The sequence below is a fragment of the Dama dama genome, chromosome 9 (genome assembly GCF_033118175.1).
Source record: "Dama dama isolate Ldn47 chromosome 9, ASM3311817v1, whole genome shotgun sequence".
Lineage (NCBI taxonomy): Eukaryota > Metazoa > Chordata > Mammalia > Artiodactyla > Cervidae > Dama > Dama dama.
In genome coordinates, this window is record NC_083689.1 from 11030970 (window position 1) to 11058850 (window position 27881).

Below are 27881 nucleotides of genomic sequence, written 5' to 3' on the forward strand. Positions count from 1 at the left end.
GGGAGCTGTAGTTCCGGGACGGGCCCGGCGGGCCGCGGAGACCGCTGGACGCGCAAGAGGCAGTTGTGAGACTAAGTGGTGCTGCACGGTCCATGGCCGCGGCTCGAGTTCCGCTCTGGGCAATCTGTGTGCTGCGGGTGGCGCTGGCCACCGTCTACTTCCAAGAGGAATTTCTAGATGGAGGTGAAGGGGCGACGCCTATGGTGGCGGGGGTGTAAGCTCCCGCATACCCCGTTGCCCATCGGATGGCCTGAGTTGCCATTTGGCACCGGCCTTTAGACGAAGGATCGGTGGTATCAAAACCCTGAAGCTTCGAAGCCTCGAGCGTCCCCATCATTCTCCCCACGACACAAATTAAGTTTTCAGCCCTAACCTGTGTTATTTACCCCCTACAGAGCGCTGGCGGAACCGATGGGTGCCTTCCACTAATGACTCCCAATTTGGGCATTTTAGACTCTCCTCCGGGAATTTTTATGGTCATAAAGAGAAAGACAAAGGTTAGTGTAGGAATCGTGAGATTAATTAAATGAATATTAAACGCCTCATAGCAACCTTTCAAGGTAGGTGTGGCACACCCCAACACCTATTTCACAATTCGGGAAACAGGCCTGGGTAGGGTCGTTTTGTCTTTTCTCTCTTTAGAAGAGACCAAGATGATGTCTCTTTACAAGCACTAGTCGGATGGGTTTGGAGACACGAGGGCCTTGGGCTCCAGAAGGAAAAAGATTAGAAGATACTTCTCATTTTTATTTTCAAGTTTAAAAAAAGAAAATTAAGGTTATATGCTGTCAAGTGGATGGATCTAAGGGGGTCCAACAGAATAAATATAGTTTACGACTGCACACCCAGATCAAGATAGGAACTTTCAGGCCCCAATTCCACCCCCAGAGGCAAGTCCCTCACCCCCACCCTGCCCCAAGTCTGTAGCCTTCTGGTACCAAGAATAACCTCCATTCTGGCTTCTCATTCCTAATGATCAAAAGTAGACTAACTACTGCCTGTTTTTTTATGCACCCAGCTAGATTTCTAAGTTTTTTTTCTTTAATCCACCTCAGGCCTTAGTCACAGCATGCAGGAGCTTCCATTCCCTGGCAAGAAGATCTTTTTCTTGCCACGCATGAGCTCTCTAGTTTTGTCACTCTGGCTTAGTTGCTCTGCAGTGTGTGGGGTTTTAGTTCCCAGAACAGAGCTTGAACCTCTGTCTCCTGCATTGCAAGGCGAATTCTTAACCACTGGACCACCAGGGAGTCCCCTCTTCATTGTTTAGTTGTTGGGGGAAAAAGGAAGGGAAATAGTATTTAATGATGCATTAAAGTTATACAATGTTCCATGCAGTGTCTGAAATCTCACAGTCCATAAATAAAGGGTTAGTGGAACACAGCCATGCTCAGTTATTTGCATACAGTCTGCGGCTGCTTTCAGGCTACAATTCTTTTTTTTTTTTTTTTTTTGAGAGTTACAAGTTAAGTTTTATTTGGGACAAAATGAGGACTGCAGCCCTGGAGGCAGCATCTCAGATAGCTCTGAGAGACTGCTCCCCAGGCTACAATTCTCAAGGCAGAATTGTGTAGTTCAGACTCTCAAAAGTGTAAAATGTTTATTTCCTGGCTTTAACAGAAAAAAAGTTTACCAACCCCTGATTTAGATGAAAAGTTCCCCTCTTCACCACCTTCCATTCACTTTCCTTCGTCTTCCATCTTGGCCCTGTTAACACCATCTTGCCCTAACACCCGGCAACCTCTGGTTTTGGAATGTACTTGCATTCTTTCATAGATACACATTGCTCCAAATTGTCAGGCTGTAATGGAAAAAACGGAGTGAAAATAATCAGTTCTATGAAGCTTGTCTAAGGAGTGGGGTTGTCATTTGTTTTTTTCCCCCACAATAGCTTTCCTTCCTCCAACCTGAAAAGCTGAGACTCTAGACTCTGCATTTCATTCACTCCAGCACAAGTCTACTGAGAGCAGATACAGGCAAGGCACTGACTATACTGGTTAATTCGACCCCTCATTGTGGTCTCCCAGGATCAGGACATAGAAGTCATGGATGGAAAGATCAATAGAAGTTAACTAGACAGAGAAGGGAGGTGCTGAGAGGTGATGGTGATAGCTGAGGAGTGGGGTGAGGCAGATGGCCTTCAGTTCAGTTCAGTGGCTCAGTCGTGTCCAACTCTTTGCAACCCCATGGACTGCATCACTCTAGTGATACAGCACTCTAGGCTTCTATCACCAACTCCTGGAGCTTGCTCAAACTCATATCCATCGAGTCGGTGATGCCATCCAACCATCTCATTCTCTGTTGTCCCCTTCTCCTGCCTTCAATCTTTCCCAGCATCAGGGTCTTTTCCAATGAGTCAGCTCTTCACATCAGGTGGCCAAAGTATTGGAGTTTCAGCTTCAACATCAATCCTTTCAGTGAACACTCAGGACTGATCTCCTTTGGGGTGGACTGGTTGGATCTCCTTGCAGTCCAAGGGACTTTCGAAAGTCTTCTCCAACACCACAGTTCAAAAGCATCAATTCTTCGGTGCTCAGCTTTCTTTGTAGTCCAACTCTCACACCCATACATGACTACTGGAAAAACCATAGCCTTGATAGATGGACTTTGTTGGCAAAGTAACGTCTCTGCTTTTTAATATAACTTTCCTGCCAAGGAGTGAGTGTCTTTTAATTTCATGGCTGCAGTCACCATCTGCAGTGATTTTGGAGCCCCCCAAAATGAAGTTTCTCACTATTTCCATGGTTTCCCCATCTATTTGCCATGAAGTGATGGGACCAGATGCCATGATCTTAGTTTTCTGAATGTTGAGCTTTAAGCCAACTTTTTCACTCTCCTCTTTCACTTTCATCAAGAGGCTCTTTAGTTCTTCTTAGCTTTCTGCCATAAGGGTGGTGTCATCTGCATATCTGAGGTTATTGATATTTCTCCCAGCAATCTTGATTCCAACTTGTTCATCCAGCCCAGGGTTTCTCATGATGTACTCTGCATACTGACCTTTTTTGGCAAAGTAGTGTCTCTGCTTTTTAATATTCTGTCTAGGTTGGTGATAGCTTTTCTTCCAAGGAGCAAGTGTCTTTTAATTTCATGGATGTAGTCACCATCTGCAGTGATTTTGGAACCCAAGAAAATAAAGTCTGTCACTGTTTCCATTGTTTCCCATCTATTTGCCATGAAATGATGGGACCAGATGCCATGATGTTCGTTTTCTGAATGTTGAGTTTTAAGCCGACTTTTCACTCTCCTCTTTCACTTTCATCAAGAGGCTCTTTAGTTCTTCTTCACTTTCTGCCATAAGGGTGGTGTCATCTGTGTATCTGAGGTTATTGATATTTCTCCCGGCAATCTTGATTCCAGCTTGTGCTTCATCCAGCCCAGCATTTCTCATGATGTACTCTGCATGTAAGTTAAATAAGCAGGGCGATAATACACAGCCTTGACATTTTCCTTTCCCAATTTAGAGCCACTCTGTTATTCCATGTCCGATCCTAACTGTTGCTTCTTGACCTGCATACAGATTTCTCAGGAGGCAGGTAAGGTGGTCTGGTATTCCCATCCCTTTAAGAATTTTCCACAGTTTATCATGATCCACACGGTCAAAGTCTTTGGCTTAGTCAATGAAGCAGAAGTAGATGTTTTCTTGGAACTCTCTTGCTTTTTCGATGATCCTACAGATGTTGGCAGTTTGATCTCTGGTTCCTCTGCCTTTCCCAAATCCAACTTGAACATCTGGAAGTTCTTGGTTCATGTACTGTTGAAGTCTTGCTTGGAGAATTTTGAGCATTACTTTGCTAGCATGTGAGATGAGTGCAGTTGTGTGGTAGTTTGAACATTCTTTGACATTGCTTTTCTTTGGGATTGGAATGAAAACTGACCTTTTCCAGTCCTGTGGCCACTGCTGAGTTTTCCACATTTGCTGGTATATTGAATGCAGCACTCTAACCACATCATCTTTTAGGATTTGAAATAGCTCAACTGGAATTCCATCACCTCCACTAGCTTTGTTCGTAGTGATGCTTTCTAAGTCCCACTTGACTTCACACTTCAGGATGTCTGGCTCTAGGTGAGTGATCATATCATTGTGATTATCTGGGTCATGAAGATCTTTTTTGTATAGTTCTATGTATTCTTGCCACCTCTTCTTAATATCTTCTGCTTCTGTTAGGTCCATACCATTTTTGTCCTTTTTTGTGCCCATCTTTGCATGAAATGTTCCTTGGTATCTATAATTTTCTTGAAGAGATCTCTGAAAGTGAAAGTTGCTCAGTCGTGTCCAACTCTTGACTATACAGTCCATAGAATTCTTCAGGCCAGAATACTGGAGTGGACAGCCTATCCCTTCTCCAGCGGATCTTCCCAACCCAGGAATCGAATCAGGGTCTCCTGCATTGCAGATGCATTCTTTACCAGTTGAGCTACCAGGGAAGATCTCTAGTCTTTCCCGTTCTATTGTTTTCTTCTGCTTCTCTGCATTGATCACTGAGGAAGGCTTCCTTATCTGTCTTTGCTATTCTTTGGAATTCTGCATTCAGATGGGTATATCTTTCCTTTTCCCCTTTGTCTTTCGCTTCCCTTCTTTTCTCAGCTATTTGTAAGGCCTCCTCATACAACCATTTTGCCTTTTTGCATTTCTTTTTCTTGGGGTGGTCTTAATCACTGCCTCCTGTACAATCTCACGAACTTCCATCCATAGTTCTTCAGGCACTCTGTCAGTCACATCTAACCCCTTTAATCTATTTGTCACTTCCGTTGTATGATTGTAAGGGATTTGATTTAGGTCATACCTGAATGGTCTAGTGGTTTTCCCTGCTTTCTTCAATTTAAGTCTGAATTTGGCAATAAGGAGTTCGTGATCTGACCCACAGTCAGATCCTGATCTTGTTTTTACTGATTGTATAGAACTTCTCCATCTTCGGCTGCAAAGAATATAATCAATCTGATTCCGGTATTGACCATCTGGTGATGTCCATGTGTAGAGTCTTCCCTTGTGTTGTTGGAAGAGGGTGTTTACTATGACCAGATGGCCTTATAATTGCCTGGATGGTAGCGGGAGGGACTGCAGATCACCTGAGAGAGAGATGGGTGGGGGGAGAATGGAGAAGAGAGAGATAGGTGTGGGAGTGGGAAGTCAACTGTGAATTCAGGCTTAGACATACTGATGTAGAATGCCAGATTCATTAATGATGGCTCTCAGCATAGGCAGTTATGGGGACAGGAGTATGTTGCACAGAAGGGTAAGTTATAAGAAGACTGGCTGTTTTCAGGTTTGTCTTTCTTTTTTTAATTTAAGCATAGTTGATAGTTGATTTATAGTATCATGTTAGTCTCAGGTGTACACCACAGTGATTCAGTTATATATATATATATATTTTTTTCAGGTTCTTTTCCTTTATAGGTTATTACAAAATACTGAGTGTAGTTCCCTGTGTTATTACAGTAGGCCCTTGTTGTCAGGTTTGTCTTATGGTCCAGTGTAAGGTAAGGAATTGGTTCAGAGCTGTGTGACTGCTGAAAAAGGGAGTTTGGTCTTAAAGTAAATGACTAAGGTTGTATAAGATGATTCACGTGACAAAAGGATGATTTTCTTCGTAAAAATAGCCACTACACAGATGACACCTATGAATCAACTCACCCCATGCAGTGAAGCACCTTTTTTTTTTTTTCCAGATCAGCATTCTGTTCTCCTTTAGCCATTGTGTCTCTAAAGTAGCTGTTTTATGATGAGAATTAAGCTAAAGAAGTAGACTGCTCCATGTATTTATTTATTCAACTTTGTATTTTGTATTGGGATATAGCCAGTTAACAAACAATGTAGTGAAGGGACTCAGCCACACATACCCAAGTATCTGTTTCTCCCCAGACTCCCCTGGCATCCAGGCTGGCATATAGCCCTGAGCAGAGTTCCATGCACTCTACAGTAGGCCTTGTTGGTTATCCTTTTAAATGTAACAGTGTGTGCATGTCCATCCCAAATTCCCTAACCATCCCTTCCCCACATCCTTCCCCCTGCAGCCATAAATTCATTCTCTTCAGTCTGTGAGTCTCCTTCTGTTTTGTTGGTTCATTTGTATCATTTTTTGAATATGGATTCCACATATAAGAGCTGTTATAGAATATCCCCCCTTCTCTGTCAGACTTATTCACTCAGTATGACAGTCTCTAGATCCATCCCTGTTGCTGCGGACAGCAATATTTCATTTTTTAAAAAATTATGTAGTTAATTAGCTTTGACCACACCGGGTCTTCATTGCTGTGCTCAGGCTTTCTCTAGTTGTGGCGAGTGGGGGCTACTCTTTACTTGTGGTGCGCAGGCTTCTCGTTGCGGCTTCTCTTCCTGCAGCGTGGGCCCTAGAGCACATGGTCTTTAGTAGTCGTGGTGCACAGGCTTGGTTGCTCCACGGCATGAGGAATCTCCCTGGATCGGGGTCACAGCCATTTCCCCTGCACTGGCAGGCAGATTCTTAACCACTAGACCACCAGAGAAGTCCCAGAATGCTCCGTTTTTTAACCCAGTTGCTACAAAGCTTCCTTGTATATTCCCACCCCTTGGAAAATGAAGGGAAACAAAATGAATCCTTTATCCTTAATTAGACCGCGTATCTGTCCATTAGAACTGAAGCGTTTTTATAACTTAAGACTTAACTGGTGTATTAAATACAAAAACACATACATGGGTATGTGAGATGGAAGTTCTGTGGCAGCAGAGAGCCCGTTAGTGACACACGCATCGCATATCATCGTACAGATGTGCTCTAGGTGCAGGATCAACATAAATGGTTGGGAGGTTTATCAGGGGTGGGGGAGGATAGCCATTTAATTCCTGCCTTGCTGAGTGGTGTCATTCCTATTCCTTCATGAGTACTTTTTATTTAAAGGTCTGCAAACCACACAAAACAGCCGATTCTACGCCATCTCTGCACGGTTCAAACCATTTAGCAATAAGGGGAAGACTCTGATCGTTCAGTACACAGTGAAACACGAGCAGAAGATGGACTGCGGAGGGGGCTACATTAAGCTGTTCCCTGCAGACGTGGATCAGAAGAACCTGAATGGGAAGTCCCAGTACTATATTATGTTTGGTGAGTTTCGATAGTGCTGACAACCATTTCTGATGATTTTTGAAAACCCTTCCACCTATAGGATCCTTAGATTGACTTTGCTCAAGTTGTGTTGAGAATATCTAACTAAAGGTTTTTAGTACTGCTAAACCTAATTAATTTGGAGGAGGGCATGGCAACCCACTCCAGTATTCTTGCCTGGAGAACTCCATGGACAGAGGAGCCTGACGGGCTACAGTTCTTGGGGTCACAAAGAGTCGGACACGACTGAAACGCCTTGGCATGCCAACACACAGATTTAATTAATATAGCAGAAAGGCAACTGTACCATTCTATTGTTCCAGGGAGAAAGTTATTTATCCAATATTTATATAGCCCAGGTATTTTGAATACCTCAGGAATGTATACCTTGACCATGGGCCATGTCAGCCCAAAGCCTTGTGTATTCTGGCTGGTGAACCAAGGATGGATTTTTTTTTTTTTTTTCAAGGATGGATTTTTAACTTTTTTTTTTTTTTGGCTACACTGCATGGCTTGTGGGGGTCTCATTTCCCCAACCAGGGACTGAACCTTGGCCATGGCAGTGAAAGCCCAGAATCCTAACCACTAGGTTACCAAGGAACTCTCAGGTTTTCAACATTTTTGAATGATTAAAAAAAGGACAGTACTTTTGATCCATAAAAATAATAGACACTCAGATTTCAGTGTCCACAGGTGAAGTCTTAATTGGAATGCAGCCTCGCTCTGTTCATTCACATCTTGTCTATGGCGGCTTTCAAGCAGCAGTGGCAGAACTGAGTGGTCATGACAGAGAATATGTAGTTCACAAAACCAAAACTATTTACTGTCTGGATACTTACAGAAAAAGCTTGTTGACTGCTAGAATACATTAAATGTCTCTTAACACCAGGAGTAATTAACATCTGTGCTGGAATTGGGAAGGGACCACATTTGGCTATAGGAACTAGACATAACTGAAGTGTGTGGATTCAAAAACCTTTAGGAATGAGGAGTCTGGGAAGATGGGGGAATAAGAAGTACCAGGAATCTGTCTCCCCACCTAGACAACAGTTGCACTGGCAGAATCTTTCTGATGTAACTATTATGGAACTCTGGAGTCAGTGGAAGTATCGCACCTTCCAGCAGAAGACTGGGGAGGTCACTGTCGGTGAGTTTCAGCTCTTTGCATGGTAGTACCTACCCGTCTCCCACCTGTAGCCACATGGCTGACAGACAGCTGTGCACCCTATTCCTGGAGCAACTTCTACTGGAACCAGGGTAGGCAAAAAGCATCCTGTCCTCCAGATATCAAAGCTCTGATATCTGACGGCTGACTCCTGCTTCTGATGGTAGAGGCACGGAAAAACAGATGGCTAGCCATTGTTGTTACACCTCCATACATTGTCGTAAGCCTCTCCTCTTCCAGCTGAAATGATTCCCAGGAGACTAAAAGGGCTAGAACCCTCCCCTCCTACCCTTCATTTTTCACCTTTCCCCCTTTAGGAAACTAGGCATTAAAGACTAGGACATTAAAAAAACAAATGCATATGCAAGGGAAACTAAAAAGTGACTGCACATACCCAGGAGAACACTCAGAAAAAAACTGAGAAAGCCCTGTTTATGCCACAGGCTGACCCTTGGTACAGAGTGAACCTTCAACAAATCAAGCAAAAAAACAAAAACAACAAAGCAAAGCCTACTGAAGGAGGAGAATCCAATTTCCAGAGTTAGCATTAGACTCAAATGTCCAGTGTTTAGCAAATAATCACAAAGTATACAAAGAAGCCAGAAAGTATGGCCCATTCAAATGGAAAAAAAAATCAATATAAACTGTCCCTGGTATTAAGACCTAATGACAGCCCTGTTAGACTTAAATATCTGTCTGAATGATTCTAAAAGAACTAAATGAAGATGTAGTGAAAGTCAAGAAAAGTATGAGAAAATGGAAATACAATAAGGAGATTGGAAAAGAGCAAAAAAAGAAAGAAAGAAAGCTAAGGATATAGTAAACTTAACAAGAACCCAAAATCAAATTCTGGAGTTGGAAAGTACAACTGACATGAAAAGTTCACTAGAAAAGTCAAAGGCAGATTTGAGCAGAGAGAAGAAAGGATCCAAGAACTTGAAGATAGGTTAGTGGAAATGATCAAGGCTGAGAAGCAGAAAGAAACAAAACGGAAGGAAAGCAAACAGAGCCTAAGGGACCTATAGGACAGCATCAAACAAACCAGCATATGCACTATGGGGATTGCGTAGGAGAAGAGAGAGAAAACGGAGCAGAGAGAATATTTGAAAAAAATAAAACAATGGCCTTACAAATAGCTGTGAAAAGAAGAGAAGCGAAAAGCAAAGGAGGAAAGGAGAGATACACCTATTTGAATGCAGAGTTCCAAAGAATAGCAAGGAGAGATAAGAAAGCCTTCCTCAGTGATCAGTGCAAAGAAATAGAGGAAAACAACAGAATGGGAAAGACTAGAGATCTCTTCAAGAAAATTAGAGATACCAAGGAACATTTCATGCAAAGATAGGCACAGTAAAGGACAGAATTGTTATGGACCTAATGGGAGCAGAAGATATTAAGAAGAGGTGGCAAGAATACACAGAAGAACTGTACAAAAAAGATCTTCACAACCCAGATAATCACGATGGTATGATCACTCACCTAGAGCCAGACATCCTGGAATGCGAAGTCAAGTGGGCCTTGGGAAACATCACTATCAACAAAGCTATTGTATGTGATGGAATTCCAGTTGAGCTATTTCAAATCCTAAAAGATGATTCTGTGAAAGTGCTGCATTCAATATGCCAGCAAATTTGGAAAACTCAGCAGTGGCCACAGGACTTGAAAGGTCAGTTTTCATTCCAATCCCAAAGAAAGGCAATCCCAAAGAATGCTCACACTACCGCACAATTGCACTCATGTCACACGCTAGTAAAGTAATTCTCAAAATTCTCCAAGCCAGGCTTCAACAGTACATGAACCAAGAACTTCCAGACATTCAAGCTGGATTTAGAAAAGGCAGAGGAACCAGAAATCAAATTGCCAACATCTATAGGATCATCGAAAAAGAAAGAGAGTTCCAGAAAAACATCTATTTCTGCTTTATTGACTATGCCAAAGCCTTCGACTGGGTGGATCACCACAGACTATGGAAAATTCTTAAAGAGACGGGAATACCGGACCACCTTACCTCCCTCTTGAGAAATCTGTATGCAGGTCAGGAAGCAACAGTTAGAACTGGACATGGAACAACAGACTGGTTCCAAGTAGGAAAAGGAGTATATCAAGGCTGTATATTGTCACCCTGCTTATTTAACTTATATGCAGAATACATCATGAGAAATGCTGGGCTGGAGGAAACACAAGCTGGAATCGAGATTGCCGGGAGAAATATCAATAACCTCAGATATGCAGATGACACCACCCCTACGGCAGAAAGCTAAGAAGAATTAAAGAGCATCTTGATGAAAGTGAAAGAGGAGAGTGAAAAAGTTGACTTAAAGCTCAACATTCAGAAAACTAAGATCATGGCATCTGGTCCCATCACTTCATGGCAGATAGATGGGAAAACAGTGGCAACAGTGACAGACTTTATTTTTTGGGCTCCAAAATCACTGCAGATGGTAACTGCAGCCATGAAATTAAAAGACGCTTACTCCTTGGAAGGAAAGTTATGACCAACCTAGACAGCATATTAAAAAGCAGAGACACTACTTTGCCAACAAAGGTCCATCTAGTCAAGGCTATGGTTTTTCCAGTGGTCATGTATGGATGTGAGAGTTGGACTATAAAGAAAGCTGAGCGCTGAACAATTGATGCTTTTGAACTGTGGTGTTGGAGAAGACTCTTGAGAGTCCCTTGGACTGCAAAGAGGTCCAACCAGTCCATCCTAAAGGACATCAGTTCTGAATATTCTTTGGAAGGACTGATGTTGAAGCTGAAACTCCAATACTTTGGCCACCTGATGTGAAGAACTGACTCATTGGAAAAGACCCCAATGCTGGGAAAGATTGAAGGCAGGAGGAGAAGGGGACAACAGAGAATGATATGGTTGGATGGCATCACTGTCTCAATTGAATACACTTCGGGAGTTGGTGATGGAGAGGGAGGCCTGGCATGCTGCCATGTCTCACATTTACTCTTGAATTTAAAATCTGAAATGAAAAAGGTCTTTCTTTAGATTAAAAAAGAATTTTAGGTGGCTCAATTTGAGTTATGGTGATTATTCCCTCAAAACAGGATGGCAGAGATATCTGGCAAAAAAAAAAATTGCCACTTGTCGAATTAGAGATGATTTCACAAATATTTGATTTAGTAAGATTTGGTAAACAAAATAACTGTAAATACCCACCTAAATACTGCCTTTAAATACATTCAACATGTCTGCTACATGTAAATTGCAAAGCAGCATATTTTGGAGTAAAAAAGATATTTAAAGTTTTCTGTATTATTTTGTTTTTAACTCACAATCAGTTACATTTCACTCAAACCCATTGTGCCACTCTTAGAACACTTCCTGTGATTTCTTAGCTGCAGTTTTTGGTTTGAGAGCAGCTTGCAGGTATTGAAGAGAAAGAGAGGAATGTGTTTCATTGGGCCCTTCCAGGGGCCTTAACTATGCGATCTTAGATTATGTTTAAGACCTTGGAAATGGGTAACATGGCCCCCATTTTGCAAATAAGGAAACTGAGGCTCAGCAAGATTAAAATACTTGCCCAAAAGTCAGGTCAGCCCCACTTCTGAGCCTATATGCTTCCATTCTTCACAAAAGTCCATTCCTGCATAGCTATTTTATGAATGCTGTTAATGGAAAAACCAGAAAAACAGATTTTTCTGGTCAGATCTGGGCACATTCTGAAGCTGAGTTTAATAGTAAAAGCGTGTAGGTGCTTAGAGATAGAGAAGAAATTTCTGACCAATTTCGAGGGAAAAATAAATTTCATGTTCCAATCCCAAGGTAATAGTTCTGTTTAGTTCAGTTGCTCAGTCATGTCCGACTCTTTGTGACCCCATGAACCACAGCACACCAGGCCTCCTTGTCTATCACCAACTCCCAGAGCCTACTCAAACTCATGTCCATTGAGTTGGTGATGTCATCCAACCATTTCATCCTCTGTCATCCCCTTATCCTCCTGCCTTCAATCTTTCCCAGCATTGGGGTCTTTTCCAATGAGTCAGTTCTTTGCATGAGGTGGCCAAAGTATTGGAGTTTCAGCTTCAGCATCAGTCCTTCCAATGAACACCCAGGACTGATCTGCTTTAGGATGGACCTCTTGGATCTCTTTGCAGTCCAAGGGACTCTCAAGAGTCTTCTCCAACACCACAGTTCAAAAGCATCAATTCTTCGGTGCTCAGCTTTCTTTATAGTCCAACTCTCACATCCATACATGACCACTGGAAAAACCATAGCCTTGACTAGATGGACCTTTGTTGGCAAAGTAGTGTCTCTGCTTTTTAATATGCTGTCTAGGTTGGTCATAACTTTCCTTCCAAGGAGTAAACGTCTTCTAATTTCATGGCTGCAATCACCATCTGCAGCAATTTTGGAGCCCCAAAAAATAAAGTCTGTCACTGTTGCCACTGTTTTCCCATCTATTTGCCATGAAGTGATGGGACCAGACGCTATGATCTTAGTTTTCTGAATGCTGAGCTTTAAGTCAACTTTTTCACTCTCCTCTTTCACTTTCATCAAGACGCTCTTTAATTCTTCTTCACTTTATGCCATAAGGGTGGTGTCATCTGCATATTTGAGGTTATCCAAGGTAATAGACTTTCATACAAATAGTTCACATAGCTTTTGTTTTTTTTAAAAAATTAAACTCTTTTCCAGCAATAACCAAAAAAAAAAAAGAAGAAATTTCATAAACGATACATCTTCAGGGAACTCCACTGGGAGATATATGTGGTGTTTTTTCTCCTCCCATAGGATGCTATTTCTAAGTTCAATGGCACATCTACTCTGATAAATTGTTAATATTCTTTAAATATTATGTGCAGCCTAGTTATCTCTTATTTAATCTGGAGGTTCATCACTACAGGTTCTAGAAGAAATGGAAGTCACCTGCTTGTGTTTACAGAGTTTGTTCACGAGGGTGGGTACAGGCTTGGGTCAGCAGATATGGTGGACTTCGATTTGAGATAGAAAGACACGCAGATACTCTCATACATTCCTACGGCTCCAAGTCAGTGGAGGCGCAGCTGGGTGGTAATGCCAAACTTTCTCAGAAGGCTTGGCAGATTCTCTAGATCCCTCCAGTAAACCTTGCTTAGAATATTCAGAACTTCTTAGTCTCTGAGCAAGAAATAAAGTATCCTACAGAATTCCATTTCCTTAGTGACTGAAACTTGATCTCATACCAATTTAAAAATCATTAACTTTGTTGTGTGTTTTTTTTTTAAGGCTTTTTTTTTGTTGTTGTTGTTGTGGACCACTTTTAAAACCTTTATTGAATTTGTTACAGTATTGCTTCCATTTTATGTTTCTTTGTTTTTGGCCATGAGATGTGTAGGATCTTATCTCCCTGATGCAGCACCTCCTGCAAAGTCTTAACCACTTGACCACCAGGGAAATCCCCAAAATCATTGAATAGAACTTCTTACAGACTTCACCATGCATCAGAATCTACATATTGATCTTAACCTCTCTTTTGCTCATGATGTGGGGATATTGTTAAGAAAGAATATCTATATATGCGTATATTTTCTTGGAGCATAACAATAATAACAGTAAATATTGAGCATTGCCATACTAAAAGCTTTACATAGATTAGCCCCTTGAATTGGCAAAATAGCTTTGTGGAGTGAAGATTAACACCCCCATTTTATAGACTGGGACACTGAGGCAGGAGAGGCAAATACGTTTTCTGCAAATATGCCTCAACATGAGAGGTGGTTGGGATCGGAGCCAGCCAGTCCAGCTCTGGAGCCCTCCTGTGGGCACAGGACCCTGGTCAGAGCTTCTGAGGGAGAGTCTGAGGTTCAGACTGCATGTGGTGGGGACGCTTACCAGACTGTTGTTAGACCTTCCTTTTCTTCCTCACCTGCTGGCTTAGCCTTGAGTTCAGAGTGGCTGTGGTGACTGTGACCTGACCTGAGTGTCGCTGTCCATTTAAAAAATCTCCCTGCGGGCATCTGATTATTCCCAGACATGTATGCTCCCTGTGTCTTGTTTACTCTTTCAGGAGAATGGTGGGGATATTGCTGTGGTGATGTATTACGGAAGGAATTTGAGAGCGGTTAATTTTTGTTTGTTTTGTAGGACCTGATATTTGTGGATTTGACATCAAGACAGTTCATGTTATTTTACATTTCAAGAATCAGTATCATGCAAACAAGAAATCAATCAGGTGTAAGGTAAATGCTTTCCTGTTAAATTGGTGATCATGTTAATTCTTGAAAAGATGCTAATGGAAGTTTGTAGAAAATAGTTTTTACCTTAAAATATTTAAGGGAACCATGGGGGTGAGCCTTGTCTGTCCTGTCCCCACTTTTCAGTTTAGCAGGCCCATTAGAGACACTTGTCCACAACTTGGATTGGATTGGGTTCTGAAGTCTTTTGTTTTTTTTTTTTTTTTTTGGATGAAAAATTATTTTATTTTAAATTTAAATTTATAGTTTTTTAAAACTTTTTATTATGTTGGGATATAGTTTAACAATGATTAACAATGTTGTCATAGTTTCTGGTGGACAGAAAAGAGATTCAGACATATATGTGTGTGTGTGTGTGTGTGTGTGTGTGTGTGTGTGTGTATAGACGTGTATCCATGCTCCCCCAAACTCCCCCCCCACCAGAAGGGCACACTTACTTCTCACCCTGAGCTGTGACATCCACTTATAATTTGCTTCATAAGGGTTATAGCAGAATGGTGGCATTTCAGCCCCCATCATCATTGGGCTTCTCAGGTGGCGCTAGTGGTAAAGAACCCACCTGCCAGTGCAGGAGATGCAAGAGACTCAGGTTCGATCCCTGGGTCGGGAAGATCCTCTGGAGGAGGGCATGGCAACCCACTCCAGTATTCTTGCCTGGAGAATCCCATGGACAGAGGAGCCTGGAGGGCTACAGTCCATGGGGTCACAAAGAGTTGGACTGAGCAACTTAGCACGCATGCACATCCATCGTCATTAAGGAATGAAACATTCAGGATGAAAAATCAATCTGGAGGAATTAATCTTCCAAATACCAAAACTTTTTTTTTCCTAAATATTTATTTGTTTGGCTGAACTGGGTCTTAGTTGCAGCATGTGGGATCTTAGTTGCAGCATGTGGGATCTAGTCCCCTGACTAGGCATCGAACCCAGGCCCCCTGCATTGGGAGCAAAGGGTCTCAGCCACTGGACCACCAGGGAAGCCCCCCAAAACATTTTAAAATGGGAATATTTCTAAAATGAACGCATACATCCTTTACCTTTATACCCAGAGGATCCTGTGAAAATGACCCTTTAGGCCTTAGGGCCTGTTTATACTCAATAACCCTGCCCCAGGCTTCTCCAAAGAGGCAACTTGCATTAAGTCCCTGGTGTCTGGGCCTGGGAAGAAGTACCCTCCCCAATGTGCAGCCCCCACTTTGAAGGTAAGCACCAGGAAGTAGGGACTTGTCCCCTGAGGAATCCCCAGCACCCATAGCCTCTGGGAATCTGAGCAGGACGCCAGTGTGTTGCAAGATTATTGAGAGCAAGTAGAGGAAGCATACATGCGTGCGTGCTCTCTGCACATCCAACTCTCTGCAACCTGTGCCCTGTAGCCCTCCAGGCTCCTCTGTCCTTGGGATTCTCTAGGCAACAGTACTGGAGTGGGTTGCCATGCCCTTCTCCAAGGGATCTTCCTGACCCAGGGTTCAAACCCAGGTCTCCTGCATTGCAGGTGAATTCTTTACCAACTGCGCCACCCGTGAAGTCAGGGAGCATCCATACTTGTCTCTTACTCAGCACTGAGCAGTGAGTGTGGCTTCCTCGCAAAGCCCCAGTGAGTCTCTGTCTGCAGAGTGGTTTCTCTCAGGGTCCCACCTGCCGACCTGGTAGTTCGAAAGGGTCAGCAGGTACCCCTGTATATGAAGACCTGACACCCTCCCTTGGGGGAGTGAGGAGGAGCTCAAATTCCAAGTCTTCCTCCTCCGCCTTAGCGTTGGACCAGCGGGCACGTCTTCGTGATTGACTCTGTTCAACGGCAGCTCAGGTGTGGGAGAATGAAAGGGGGTGACCCTACCAGACCGAGGCTGTGAGTTCTGGCCTGGACGGTGCCTGGGAGGCCAGAACTGGGTCACCTGGAGGCAGCAAGCCTACAGGGCCCTGGGTGGCACCGGCAGGCCGATGACGCCTCGGATGGGTGCTGCTGTTTCTGCAGCCTGCTAGAAAAATAAGAGATGAGTCTGTTGAGGGAGCTTTGGAGCCTCGGATCGTAGCAGCTAATCAGCATTAGGGCCTCCTGGGTGAGGAGTATGGTTGTCTTCACAGGGCTCCGATTTTCTCTGTGATGCTGTAAAAGATGCTGTAAAAGAAACATACTGGTCAGCCCTCCGGGGTTTTCACGGAGGAGGTCTGGTCTGCATTGTTAGAAAAATACCTCGGATGTTCTGGGGAGGGAAGGAGAACGCAACAGGCAGAGAGATGGATGAGACTGTTAGATCAAGGCTTCAGCAGGGTGCAGAACCAGGGGCATTCTATTTCATTTCACTTTTGACTGTGCTGGGTCTTCACTGCTGTGCAGACTTTTCTCTAGTTGCAGCGAGCGAGGGCTAGCGTCTCTTGTTGCGAAGCACAGGTCTAGGGTCAGAGTCTTTAGCAGTCACAGTTCGCAGGCTCTAGAGCACAGGCTCAGTGGTTGTGGTGCACCGGCTTAGTTGCTTAGCGGCATGTGGGATCTTCTCCGACCGGGTGTGGAACCTGTGTGTCCTGTATTAGCAGGTGGATTGTTTACCACTGAGCCATCAGGGAAGCCTGGAACCTGGGAACATTTTGACAGATGATTCCTGTGTGGGGTCCGAAAGACTTGGTGATGTTTGGAATGTGGATGTTGAGGGTGGATGATGACCCTCAGCAGCATTGCTGTTAAATAGGAGGGGAGATAAAGGCCAAGAAAGGGGTCAGGGCCGACTCAGGGGTCGTGTGTAGAACAGCTGGTTGTGAAATCCGGGTTAACGCTGAGGAAGCATGCGTGTGTGTGCCCAGTCGCTCAGTCGTGTCTGACTCTTTGCGACCCCAGAGCCAGCCAGGTTCTGCTGTCCATAGGGTTTCCCAGGCAAGATTACTGGAGTGGGTTGCCATTTCCTCCTCCAGGAGATCTTCCCAACCCAGGGATTGAACCCGAGTCTCCTGTGACATGGGTGAAGAGTAGATTCCTGGAAACGTGGAACCTGAAGCTTGGCTGACAGGTGGGATTAAGGATGTTGGTTTGAAGCTGTTTGCATATGTGTGAGTGTAGCTGTTATCCCTCAGGAGGCTCTGAGCCTGTGGCCAAATCTCAGAGGGTGCCAGCCGTGGGGCCAGCAAGTTCAAACTCTAAGCTGAGAAAGGTGAGTGGAGACAAAGGCAGGCAGAGAGCAAGGGGAGAGCATTGGAAGAATCGTGCATTCAGCTGTCAGAGCGGACTACAAAGGCTGAAGGGGACATGGAATAGACTATAGTGCTGATTCTGGATAGAGTTATTGGCCACACAGTATGGCAGACCAAAGGGGTACTGAAAATTTTTTTTAAATTTTATTTATTTACTTTTGTCCGTGCTGGGTCTTCATTGCTGTGTGGGCTTTTCTCTAGTTGCGGCGAGGGGGGGCTACTCTCTCGTTGGGGTTCGCGGGCTTCTCATTGCAGTGGCTTCTCTTGTTGTAGAGCACAGGTTCTGGAGCACTTGGGCTTCAGTGGTTGCGGCTCCTGGGCTCTAGAGTACAGCCTCAATAATTGTGGTGCACGGGCTTTGTTGTTCCACAGCATGTGGGATCTTCCTGGACCAGGGACTGAACCCATTTCTCCAGCATTGGCAGACGGATTCTTTACCACTGAGCCACCAGGGAAGCCCCTGAAAGTGTTTTGATTTCGCCTTTAGCAGGGACAGACTCCTCCTGTCAGGGCCTTTGTGCTGGGGCGGTGGTTCTCAAACCTGAGTGGTATCAGAGACCCTGGAGGGCCTGTGAAAGTGACCAGAGGTCTGCTGAGTTCCAATGCAGCAGATCAGGGCTGACCTGGGAACGAGCATTGCCCATGTACCCCCAGTGAGACTGTTGCTGCCAGGGTATGGTGCTTGGGTCCCCTCTGCTGGTGACTGGCACATCCTGGGAACCCCCAGCTTCCCTAGGCACCCTCCCACCCCCCTTCCAATCTTCCTTTATTTTATTTATTTTTGGCCGCACTGTGTGGCTTGAGGGATCTTAGTTCCCCAAGCAGGGATTGGACCCATGCCCCCTGCAGTGGAAGCGCAGAGTCTATTTTTTTTTTTTTTAATATATTTATTTGACTGCGTAGGTCTTAGTTGCATCCTTGGGACCTTTCGTTGTGGCACACGATCTCTAGTTGTGGTACCCGGGATCAGGAGCTGCGGCCCACGCGGGCTTAGTCACTCCCTTTTATGTAGTTCCCCGAGCAGGGATCAACCCTCATCCCCAGCATTGCAAGGCAGATTCTTAACCACTGGACCACCATGGAAGTCTCCAGACCTCCTTTATTGAATGTTAAATGCTCTCCTTATGTCCAGTCTGGGCTTTTAACCATGCCCAAGAAAGAAACCAGGCCTGCCCCAGCCAAGCTTCAATTGTTGGACAGCTCATCAGGATAGTGTTAGGAAGTTCTCCCCCGTGTTGATATCTTTCGGAATACTGAACAGGAAGTTGTTTTCCGTACAACTTTTCCTAAGTCAAACAACGCAACGGTCCCGTGGTTCACACCGACTTTCCCCATCATGATTGCCCAGGAGGTTAGAGGTGAGAGCAATTACCTTTGCATAGAAAAGGGATCAGCCACACAGGAGGGCTGCCAGCAGTGAGGAAGTGCTCTACGGAGGGGTGACTCTTCTGTAGGACACCCGTTCATGGTCAGGTCAGCCCCCTTTTTAGAGTGCCTCTGCTTGTGTTTACGGTAAGGCTTTGAGCCATGACAACATGCACTGCTTACCTCGACCTGCCTTGAAACATCGAGGGTCTCATTCTTTTCTTCTTCTCCCCCCCCAAACATGCAGGTTGATAGTTTTACACACCTTTACACTCTGGTTTTAAGACCAGACCTCACTTATGAGGTGAAAATTGATGGTCAGTCGATTGAATCAGGAAGCATCGAGTATGACTGGCAGTTAACATCGCTGAAGAAGATGGAGAAGCCATCAGCAGAGGCTGAGGGTTGGGATCAGGCTGCCAAGGACAAATCCCAGGTGTGGATTCTCCCCGCACAGCTGCTAGAAAGTGTGAAGCGTAGTTTGTAAGTACCCAGGAGCCGTACAACTGCTGCGTGCCTCGTAGGGATGATGACAACAGTAAAACAAGACGCCCTCTCTAGAGCGTATGCGCTGAAACCAGCCACACAGCTGCGTACTTCAGGGTATTGTAAAAGAGTTAAGAGTATTTGAGATGAAAGCAAGAAGGGTTTGTTTTCTTAACCGATATTTTTAAAATCTTTATTTTTATTTATTTGGCTGCACCAGGTCTTGGGCTTCCCAGGTGGCTCAAGTGGTAAAGAATAATCTGCCAGCCACTGCAGGAGACTTGAGTTCAATCTCTGGGTGGGGAAGATCCTCTGGAGGGGAGCATGGCAACCCACTCCAGTATTGCTGCCAGGAAAATTCCATGGACAGTGGAGCCTGGTGGGCTACAGTCAATGGGGTTGCAAAGAGTTGGACACAACTGAGCATGCTTGCACCTGTGCCAGGCCTTAGTTGTGGCATGTGGGATCTTAGTTTCCTGACCAGGGATCAAACCCATGACCCCTGCAATGGGAGCATGGAGTCTTAACCACCAGGCCACCAGGGAAGTCACAAACCAATGTCTTTTTCTGAAAAAGGAAAATGCATCAGCAACCTTTATTAAAATGATTTTCTTTTCATTCTGCATTTGAACGTAGTATTTTGAGCATCATACTTGTGACTGACAACCAAGCATCCATGACTGTAACAGCTGTGTATTAAGTTTCCTATTGTTGTTCAGTCAATAAGTCTTGTCCCCCTCTTTGCGACCCCATGGACCGCAACACGCCAGGCTCCTCTGTCCTTCATTACCTTCCGGAGTTTGCTCAGATTCATTTCCACTGAGTCGGTGATGCTGTCTAACCAAAAGGACTGCAAACTGCAGGCTGTGATCGAAACCCTGGTGAGGTTAGGAACCCCAGCACTCAGCTCTTCCACCATCAAGCTGAGGAAGAGAAAAGTGCACCTGGGGTCACAGGCCTGCCTCTGCCTCTTGGCAGATCTCCTTTCTCAAAGCTGAGAATCTAACTCTCTCCCCCTGCACACATTTGAAGGACTGGGAGAAGCATTTTCTGGACGCCAGCGCCAGCAAGCCGAGTGACTGGAACAGCGAGCTGGACGGGGACTGGCAGGCGGCCATGCTGCAGAAGCCTCCGTACCAGGTGCGTGGGTGGCATCGTCTTCCTGCCAGCCCCTCCCTCCCGTGTCCCCTGGGACCACCGCTTATGGTTTGTCTTGCAGGATGGCCTGAAACCTGAGGGCATAGACAAAGATGTGTGGCTCCATCAGAAGATGAAAAACAACTATTTGACCGAATACGATCTCTCAGAATTTGAGAACATTGGTGCCATTGGACTGGAGCTTTGGCAGGTCGCTCGTTTTGTCTTGTTTGTTTCTGCACTGGGTCTCTATTGCCGTGTGTGGATTCTCTGGTTGCAGCGAGCAGGGGCTACTCTCTAGCTGTGGAGTGTGGGCTTCTCATGGTGGTGGCGTCTCTTGTTGTGGCTTTCGGGCTCCAGAGCGAGGGCTCAGTAGTCGTGGTGCATGGGCTTAGCTGCCCCGAGGAATATGGAATCTTCCAGGACCAGGGATCAGGCCCATGTCCCCTGCGTTGGCAGGTGGCTTTTTAATCACTGGACTGCGAGGGATGTGCAAGTCACCGGGTTTTAAACTTGCTCTAGTTTAATAACTCTGAACTTCGGCCTGAACTTCTGCTCCTGTCGTGCACCTGGCACCCCTACCCAGACCCAAAACTTACAGCCCTAGATAAAACGGACATCCTTCCTGCCCTCTGGACACTTCTTGTCTGCCTTCCACGCCCCCTGGAATTCTGCCTGGAGCTGGCCTTGTGGTGCCTGTCAGCTCTAGGATAAGACTGCAGGTTCTGACTTAGTGGGTCCGGGGTGGAGCCTGAGGTCCTGAATCCCTCTCGATGTTGATGCTGCCCATCCATGGCTCACACTTTGCACAGGGAGGCTCTCAATCAGTGATTCTCCAACATCACTGGATGCTCAAGTCCCTGGGGAGACCTTCAAAGCCTCTATGTCAGGTCATACCCCAGACCTGCTAAACCAGCATCCCTGTGAGTGAGGCCAGGCATCAGCAGTCTTGTCAGTGTTCTCAGTGGACCCCACACACAGCCAAGTTTGAGGACAGTGCCCTGGAGGGAACTGACGTTCTAGAAAAGGGTTTCAGCCTGTGCTGATATCGACAGCTAATCACTGTGACAGTACTGAATAAATCACAGCAGTTTTTATTTTGTGGACAGTTTCATTTTCCACACCAGTAACAAAGGTCTTATCTTCATCCACAGGTGAGATCCGGAACCATCTTTGATAACTTCCTGATCACAGATGACGAAGAGTATGCTGAGAATTTTGGCAAGGCCACCTGGGGTGAAACCAAGGTACAATGAACACAATAAACCTTTTTTTGTTCTTTCTTTCTTTTTTTTAAGAAGCCAGCCGTTTATTTATGTATTTATTTGGCTGTGCTGGGTCCTCACTGTTGTACGTTTGTTTCCTTTACTTTTGGTTAGTGGGGGCTGCTCTTTGTTGCAGTGCGAGGGCTTATCATTGCAGTGGCTTGCTTCTCTTGTTGCAGAGCGCGGGTTCCAGAGTGCAGGCTCAGTAGCTATGGCGCACAGGCTTATTTGCCCCGTGGTATGTGGGATCTTCCCGGACCAGGGATTGAACCTGTGTCCCCTGCATTGGCAGGTGGATTCTTAACCACTGGACCACCAGGGAAGTCCATGAACACAATGAACTTTGCTTTTGTTATTCATTTATTTCCACACTTGAGTCTCACATATAGAAAAAGGTGTTTTACTTTTTCTATAATAAACACCCCACCCAGATCAAGATATAGAACATTACCAGAGCTCTAGGAGCCTCCTCATGTCCCCTCCCAGCCGGCACTCACCCTCAGAGGAACGGCAGTTCCACTATTGCATCACTGCAGATGGATTTGACCACCTTTTGAAATTCATATCAATGTAGCTACCCATTATTTATTCATTCAGGCCGTGTTGTGAGGCTCATTTGTATTTTCCCATAGAGCAGTAGCTTGTGCTTCCTTTGTGAATATTCTAGAAGCTATGTGTCTGTTCTCTGTGGATGCAGCTTTGGGATGCTTGCAACTTGTGGCCTCAGGGATAAGCTGGTTCCCGTCGTTCCTGTACCTGTCTTTCAGTGGCCACATGGCCAGGAGTAGACAGAACAGTCACCAGTTCATACTCAAACAGTTTCCAGCGTGTCACCTATTTACATTCCCTTCTGCATGGATGAGAATTTCAATGCAGAAGGGAATGTAAATCTTTGGCCATGCTAGGCATTACTGTCAATTGCTGATGAGTTGGATTTATTGAAGTCTGACTTATGTGCTGTGAAATGTACAGTTCTGTGAATCCTGACAAACGCTTATAGTTATGAAAACACCACTAAAAATCAAGATGTAGAACAATTTCGTGCATGTGTGTTCAGTCGTGTCTGACTCTTTACAACTCCATGGACTGTAGCCCGCCAGGCTCTTGCATCCATGGGATGTCCCAGGCAAGAATATTGGAGTGGGTTGCCATTTCCTTCTCCTGGGATCTTCTCAACCCAGGGATCGAGCCTGACTTTCTTGGATCTTCTGGATTGGCAGGCGGATTCTTTACCACTGTGCCACCTGGCAAGCCCAGGACAATTTCACCACCCCCAGAAGTCTCCTTGTAGCCAAGCCCTCCCCTACTCCGGCAACTACTGATGGTCTGATATCGTCCGTATTGGATTTTTTTTTGAAGTATAATTTATTGACAATGTTGTATTAGTTTCGGGTATCCAGCAAAGTGCTCTCTCTCTATATATATGTGTGTGTGTTTCTGTATTCTTTTTCAGATTCTTTTTTCCTTATAGGTTATTACAAGATGTTGAATATAGTGATTCCCTGTTCTGTACAGTAGGCCCTTGTTTTTATGCCCCTATAGTTTTGCCTTTTCCAGATTGTCATGTAAATTGAATCATGTAGTGTAGGGTCTTCTTTTTTCGTCTTTTTCTTTTTTGGCCTCACTGTGAGGCACGTGGAATCTTAGTTCCCCAACCAGGGATCGAACCTGTGCCCCCTGCACTGGGAGTGTGGAGTCTTAACCACTGGAGGCATGGAGTCTTTCTGAGTCTGCTTCTCCCACCAAGCGCAGAGTCTACAAGATTTCTCCATGTTACTGGGGTTTCATCAGTGCTTTGTTTTTCCATCTTACTGAGTAGTTTATCTGCTCACCAGCTAATGGACATTTGGGTTCTTTCCAATTTTTAACCGTATGATCAAAGCTACAAACAATTTCGTATGTAGTTTTTTGTGTGTGTGTGGATGAGCGCTTTTATTTCTTTTGGTTAAAACCCAGGGTGGGGTTTGCTGAGTTGCATGGTATGCCTTTAACTCTATGAGAAATTGCCAGACTGTTTCCCGAGGGGCCGCACTGTTCTGCACTTCCTCCAGTCTCCCCAGCACTGGGGATTGTGGGTTTCTATAGGTGTGTAGTGGTATCTCTGTCTAGTTTTGTGTGTATTTCTCTGATGAGGAATGGAGGTGGGCACTGTTTCATGGCTTTTGTGGCCATTTGGATATCCTCATTTGTGAAATACCTGTGTTCTTAAATTAAAAAAAAAAAAAAAATCTTTTGGCCCCACTGCATGGCATGAGGAATCTTATTTCCCCAACCAGGGATCAAACCCAGCCCCTCTGCATTGGCAGCACAGAGTCTTCCCCACCGGGGAAGTCCAAAATACCTGTGTGTTAAGATGTAAGTTTTGTTGTTAATCAGGTATGGCAAGACTTCCAGACCAGGAAGTGGCCACCATCAAAAAGATAGTTTGTTTTACTAACAGATCCTGAGAGGAGCGGCCAGGCCAGGCCATGCCATGCAGGGCCACATGAGGAAGCACCAGGGTTGGTCAGGAGGCAGAGGGAAAGGGTGGAAGATATGAGCAAAAAACTGTGGTTTAGTCTCCGCAGGAAGGAGTAGATGAAGCAGGATAAACAGGCTTAGGATTGGCTAGTTTTAAGAATTTCAGTGGGCCCTGGGGCACTAGTTCTCTAGCACCTGGCAATGGGATAATTCAGATGAGATCTCAGCCCTGAATATAAAAAGCCCAGTAGTGGAGGTGGTTAGGGATGTGAGCTCTGGATGTAGCTTGCATATGAAAGGAGTTCTTTCAGTCACTGACTGTCTCTAAGACTCAGTCCCCTTGGAGGGGCCATCCATCCCTGGGTCAGCAGGGCCCCACACATCAGAGCAATAGAAGCGTGTCATGTCCGTCATCCTGGACCAGCTGCAAAGTGGGTGCTTAAACTTTGAACATTTCATCTCATTTTAGGGGGAAACTTCCCCTCCACTGATGAAAGGTGGTTATCACTAAGGGATTTTTCTTATGAGCCGCTTCTTCTTGAATCTGATTTCTGCCGCAAAGGCTTACTAAACTCTTTTCGGCAATGACTTCGGGAACCTCCTTGACATGTCTGCACTCAGTCCTGGCCTTTCTTTTAATTACACAAGTTTGGATTTTCTCATTTAGGCTCTGAGGCCTCTTCTCATCTGTCCCTTACTGGTCAGCTGGTTGAAAGACAGGCCCAGGTGCTCTGGGAATGGAAGAAGGAGGGGGTATTTGTTTCCTGGGGCTGCCATAACAATATCACCACAAACTTGCTGGCTTAAAACATCACAGATGGGAACTTCCCTGGCAGGCCAGTGGTTAAGACTCTGAGCTTCCACGGTAAGAGAGGTGGGTTTGATCCCTGGTCAAGGAACTAAGATCCCTCAGGCCTTGAAGCTCGTCAAAAACAAAAAAGCCCATGGCAAATGTATTCTCCAAAATTCTGGAGGCCAAAGGTCCAAAATCAATATCAGTGGGCTGAAATCAGGGCATCAGCAGGGCTTTGCTCCCTCCAAAGGTTCTAGGGGAGAACCCTTTCTTCACCTCTTGCAGTGTCTGAAGGATCCAGGTACTCCTTGGTTTGTGGCCACATCCTTCCAGTTTTTGCTTCTGTCTTCACATGGCCATCTCCTCTTCTGTTTGTGTCAAATCTCCCTCTGCCCCTCTCCTATAAGAACACTGTGATAGAATTTAGGGCCCACCTGGTAAGCTAGTAGAATTTCCTCATCTCAACATGCTTAATTTTTTTTTTTTTGGCAAATCTTCAATAACATGTTTTTTTTTATATAAATCTTTACATTCTCTTTATTTATTTATTTTTTTCCATTTATTTTTATTAGTTGGAGGCTAATTACTTTACAGTATTGTAGTGGGTTTTGTCATACATTGACATGAATCAGCCATGGAGTTACATGTATTCCCCATCCCGATCTCCCCACCCACCTCCCTCTCTACCCAATCCCTCTGGGTCTTCCCAGTGCACCAGGCCTGAGCACTTGTCTCATGCATCCAACCTGGGCTCGTGATCTGTTTCACCATAGATAATATACATGTTTTGATGCTGTTCTCTCGAAATATCCCACCCTCGCCTTCTCCCACAGAGTCCAAAAGTCTGTTCTGCACATCTGTGTCTCTTTTTCTGTTTTGCATATAGGGTTATCGTTGCCATCTTACTAAATCCCATATATATGTGTTAGTATACTGTAATGATCTTTATCTTTCTGGCTTACTTCACTCTGTATAATGGGCTCCAGTTTCATCCATCTCATTAGAACTGATTCAAATGAATTCTTTTTAATGGCTGAGTAATATTCCATGGTGTATATGTACCACAGCTTCCTTATCCATTCGTCTGCTGATGGGCATCTAGGTTGCTTCCATGTCCTGGCTATTATAAACAGTGCTGCGATGAACATTGGGGTGCACCTGTCTCTTTCAGATCTGGTTTCCTCAGTGTGTATGCCCAGAAGTGGGATTGCTGGGTCATATGGCAGTTCTAATTCCAGTTTTTTAAGAAATCTCCACACTGTTCTCCATAGCGGCTGTACTAGTTTGCATTCCCACCAACAGTGTAAGAGGGTTCCCTTTTCTCCACACCCTCTCCAGCATTTATTGCTTGTAGACTTTTGGATAGCAGCCATCCTGACTGGCGTGTAATGGTACCTCATTGTGGTTTTGATTTGCATTTCTCTGATAATGAGTGATGTTGAGCATCTTTTCATGTGTTTGTTAGCCATCTGTATGTCTTCTTTGGAGAAATGTCTGTTTAGTTCTTTGGCCCTTTTTTGATTGGGTCATTTATTTTTCTGGAATTGAGCTGCAGGAGTTGCTTGTTTTTGAGATTAATCCTTTGTCTGTTGCTTCATTTGCTATTATTTTCTCCCAATCTGAGGGCTGTCTTTTCACCTTGCTTATTAGTTTCCTTTGTGTGCATAAGCTTTTAAGTTTAATTAGGTCCCATTTGTTTATTTTTGCTTTTATTTCCAATATTCTGGGAGGTGGGTCATAGAGGATCCTGCTGTGATTTATGTCGGAGATTGTTTTGCCTATGTTCTCCTCTAGGAGTTTTATAGTTTCTGATCTTACATTTAGATCTTTAATCCATTTTGAGTTTATTTTTGTGTATCAACATGCTTAATTTAATCACATCTGCAAAGCTCTTTCCCCCTACATTGTGTGTGTGCGTCCTAAATCGTTTCAATCGTGTGCAACTCTTTGCAACCCTGTGGACCGTAGCCCACCAGGGTCTTCTGTCCATGGAATTCTCCAGGCAAGAATACTGGAGTGAGTTGCCATGCCCTCCTCCAGGAGATCTTCCCCATTCAGGGATCAAACCCACATCTCTTTCATCCCCTGGATTGGCAGGTGGGTTCTTTACCACTAGCGCCACCTGGGAGGTGCTCTCCTACTCCATATATGGTTACATTTCCAGGTTCCAGGAATAGGGACCTGAATATCCTAGGGGGGTTCTTTTTCAGTCAACCCCAGCTGGTGTGGAGGCAGGGGCAGGCTGTATGCTGACACCCAGTCAGCCCTCAGAAAGCATAATCCCTGGCCACCGGCTCTTTGTTTTTTTCCCCAGGGCCCAGAAAAGGAGATGGATGCCATACAGGCCAAGGAAGAAGTGAAGAAGGCCCAAGAGGAAGATGAGGACGACATGTTCATGGGCAGGTTTACTGGGCGAGAAAATAGCTTCAGAGCATTCCACAGAAGGAACGAGTTTTAGTCATCCCCACCCCAGATAAAGATGACTGGTAAAACCTTGTTTCTTTACTTTATTCTACCTTTAAAAACGCAAATGTCCCTATGCATGGTCATTTGTCCAGTTTTCTTTGAAAATGTTCTTATTCTTCTCAGTGGGGTGGGTATGGTTCTCCCTGAGAATCTCCTCTCCCCTCCCCTGCCCCCAGGTCCTTGTTCCAACCTCCCCCCATCCTGGTACCTGGAAACATTTCCTCTGGACAAACCCAAGTGCTGGAGGAAGCCTGAGGCCAGTGAGACTCTGGCCAAAAACACCACACTCTCTTCTTAATCCCCCC

The 27881-nt window shown here is 44.9% G+C and overlaps 1 protein-coding gene across 2 annotated transcripts; it reads left to right on the forward strand.

Annotated features, from left to right (window-relative positions):
* Positions 1-92: 92 nt before the first annotated feature.
* Positions 93-27881, forward strand: CALR3 (calreticulin 3). 2 transcript variants are annotated; one of them, XM_061149181.1, is made up of 10 exons: positions 93-183; positions 396-497; positions 6873-7076; positions 14315-14409; positions 19217-19405; positions 20488-20595; positions 20675-20803; positions 21747-21839; positions 27425-27596; positions 27753-27881. In XM_061149181.1, exons 1-9 carry the CDS (start codon positions 93-95, stop codon positions 27566-27568), a joined length of 1155 nt encoding a protein of 384 aa, XP_061005164.1. In that variant the 3' UTR covers positions 27569-27596; positions 27753-27881. The 2 variants fall into 2 exon arrangements, with proteins under 2 accessions (XP_061005164.1, XP_061005163.1); XM_061149180.1 differs by lacking the exon at positions 27753-27881 and having other exon boundaries at positions 27425-27637.

Coding starts and splice junctions, on each gene's coding strand:
- CALR3 (XM_061149181.1), top strand. CDS start 93: ATGGCCGCGGCTCGAGTTCCGCTCTGGGCAATCTGTGTGCTGCGGGTG. Junction 7,077..14,314: donor CCAGTACTATATTATGTTTG/GTGAGTTTCGAT, acceptor TTTGTTTTGTAG/GACCTGATATTTGTGGATTT. Junction 14,410..19,216: donor AGAAATCAATCAGGTGTAAG/GTAAATGCTTTC, acceptor CCAAACATGCAG/GTTGATAGTTTTACACACCT.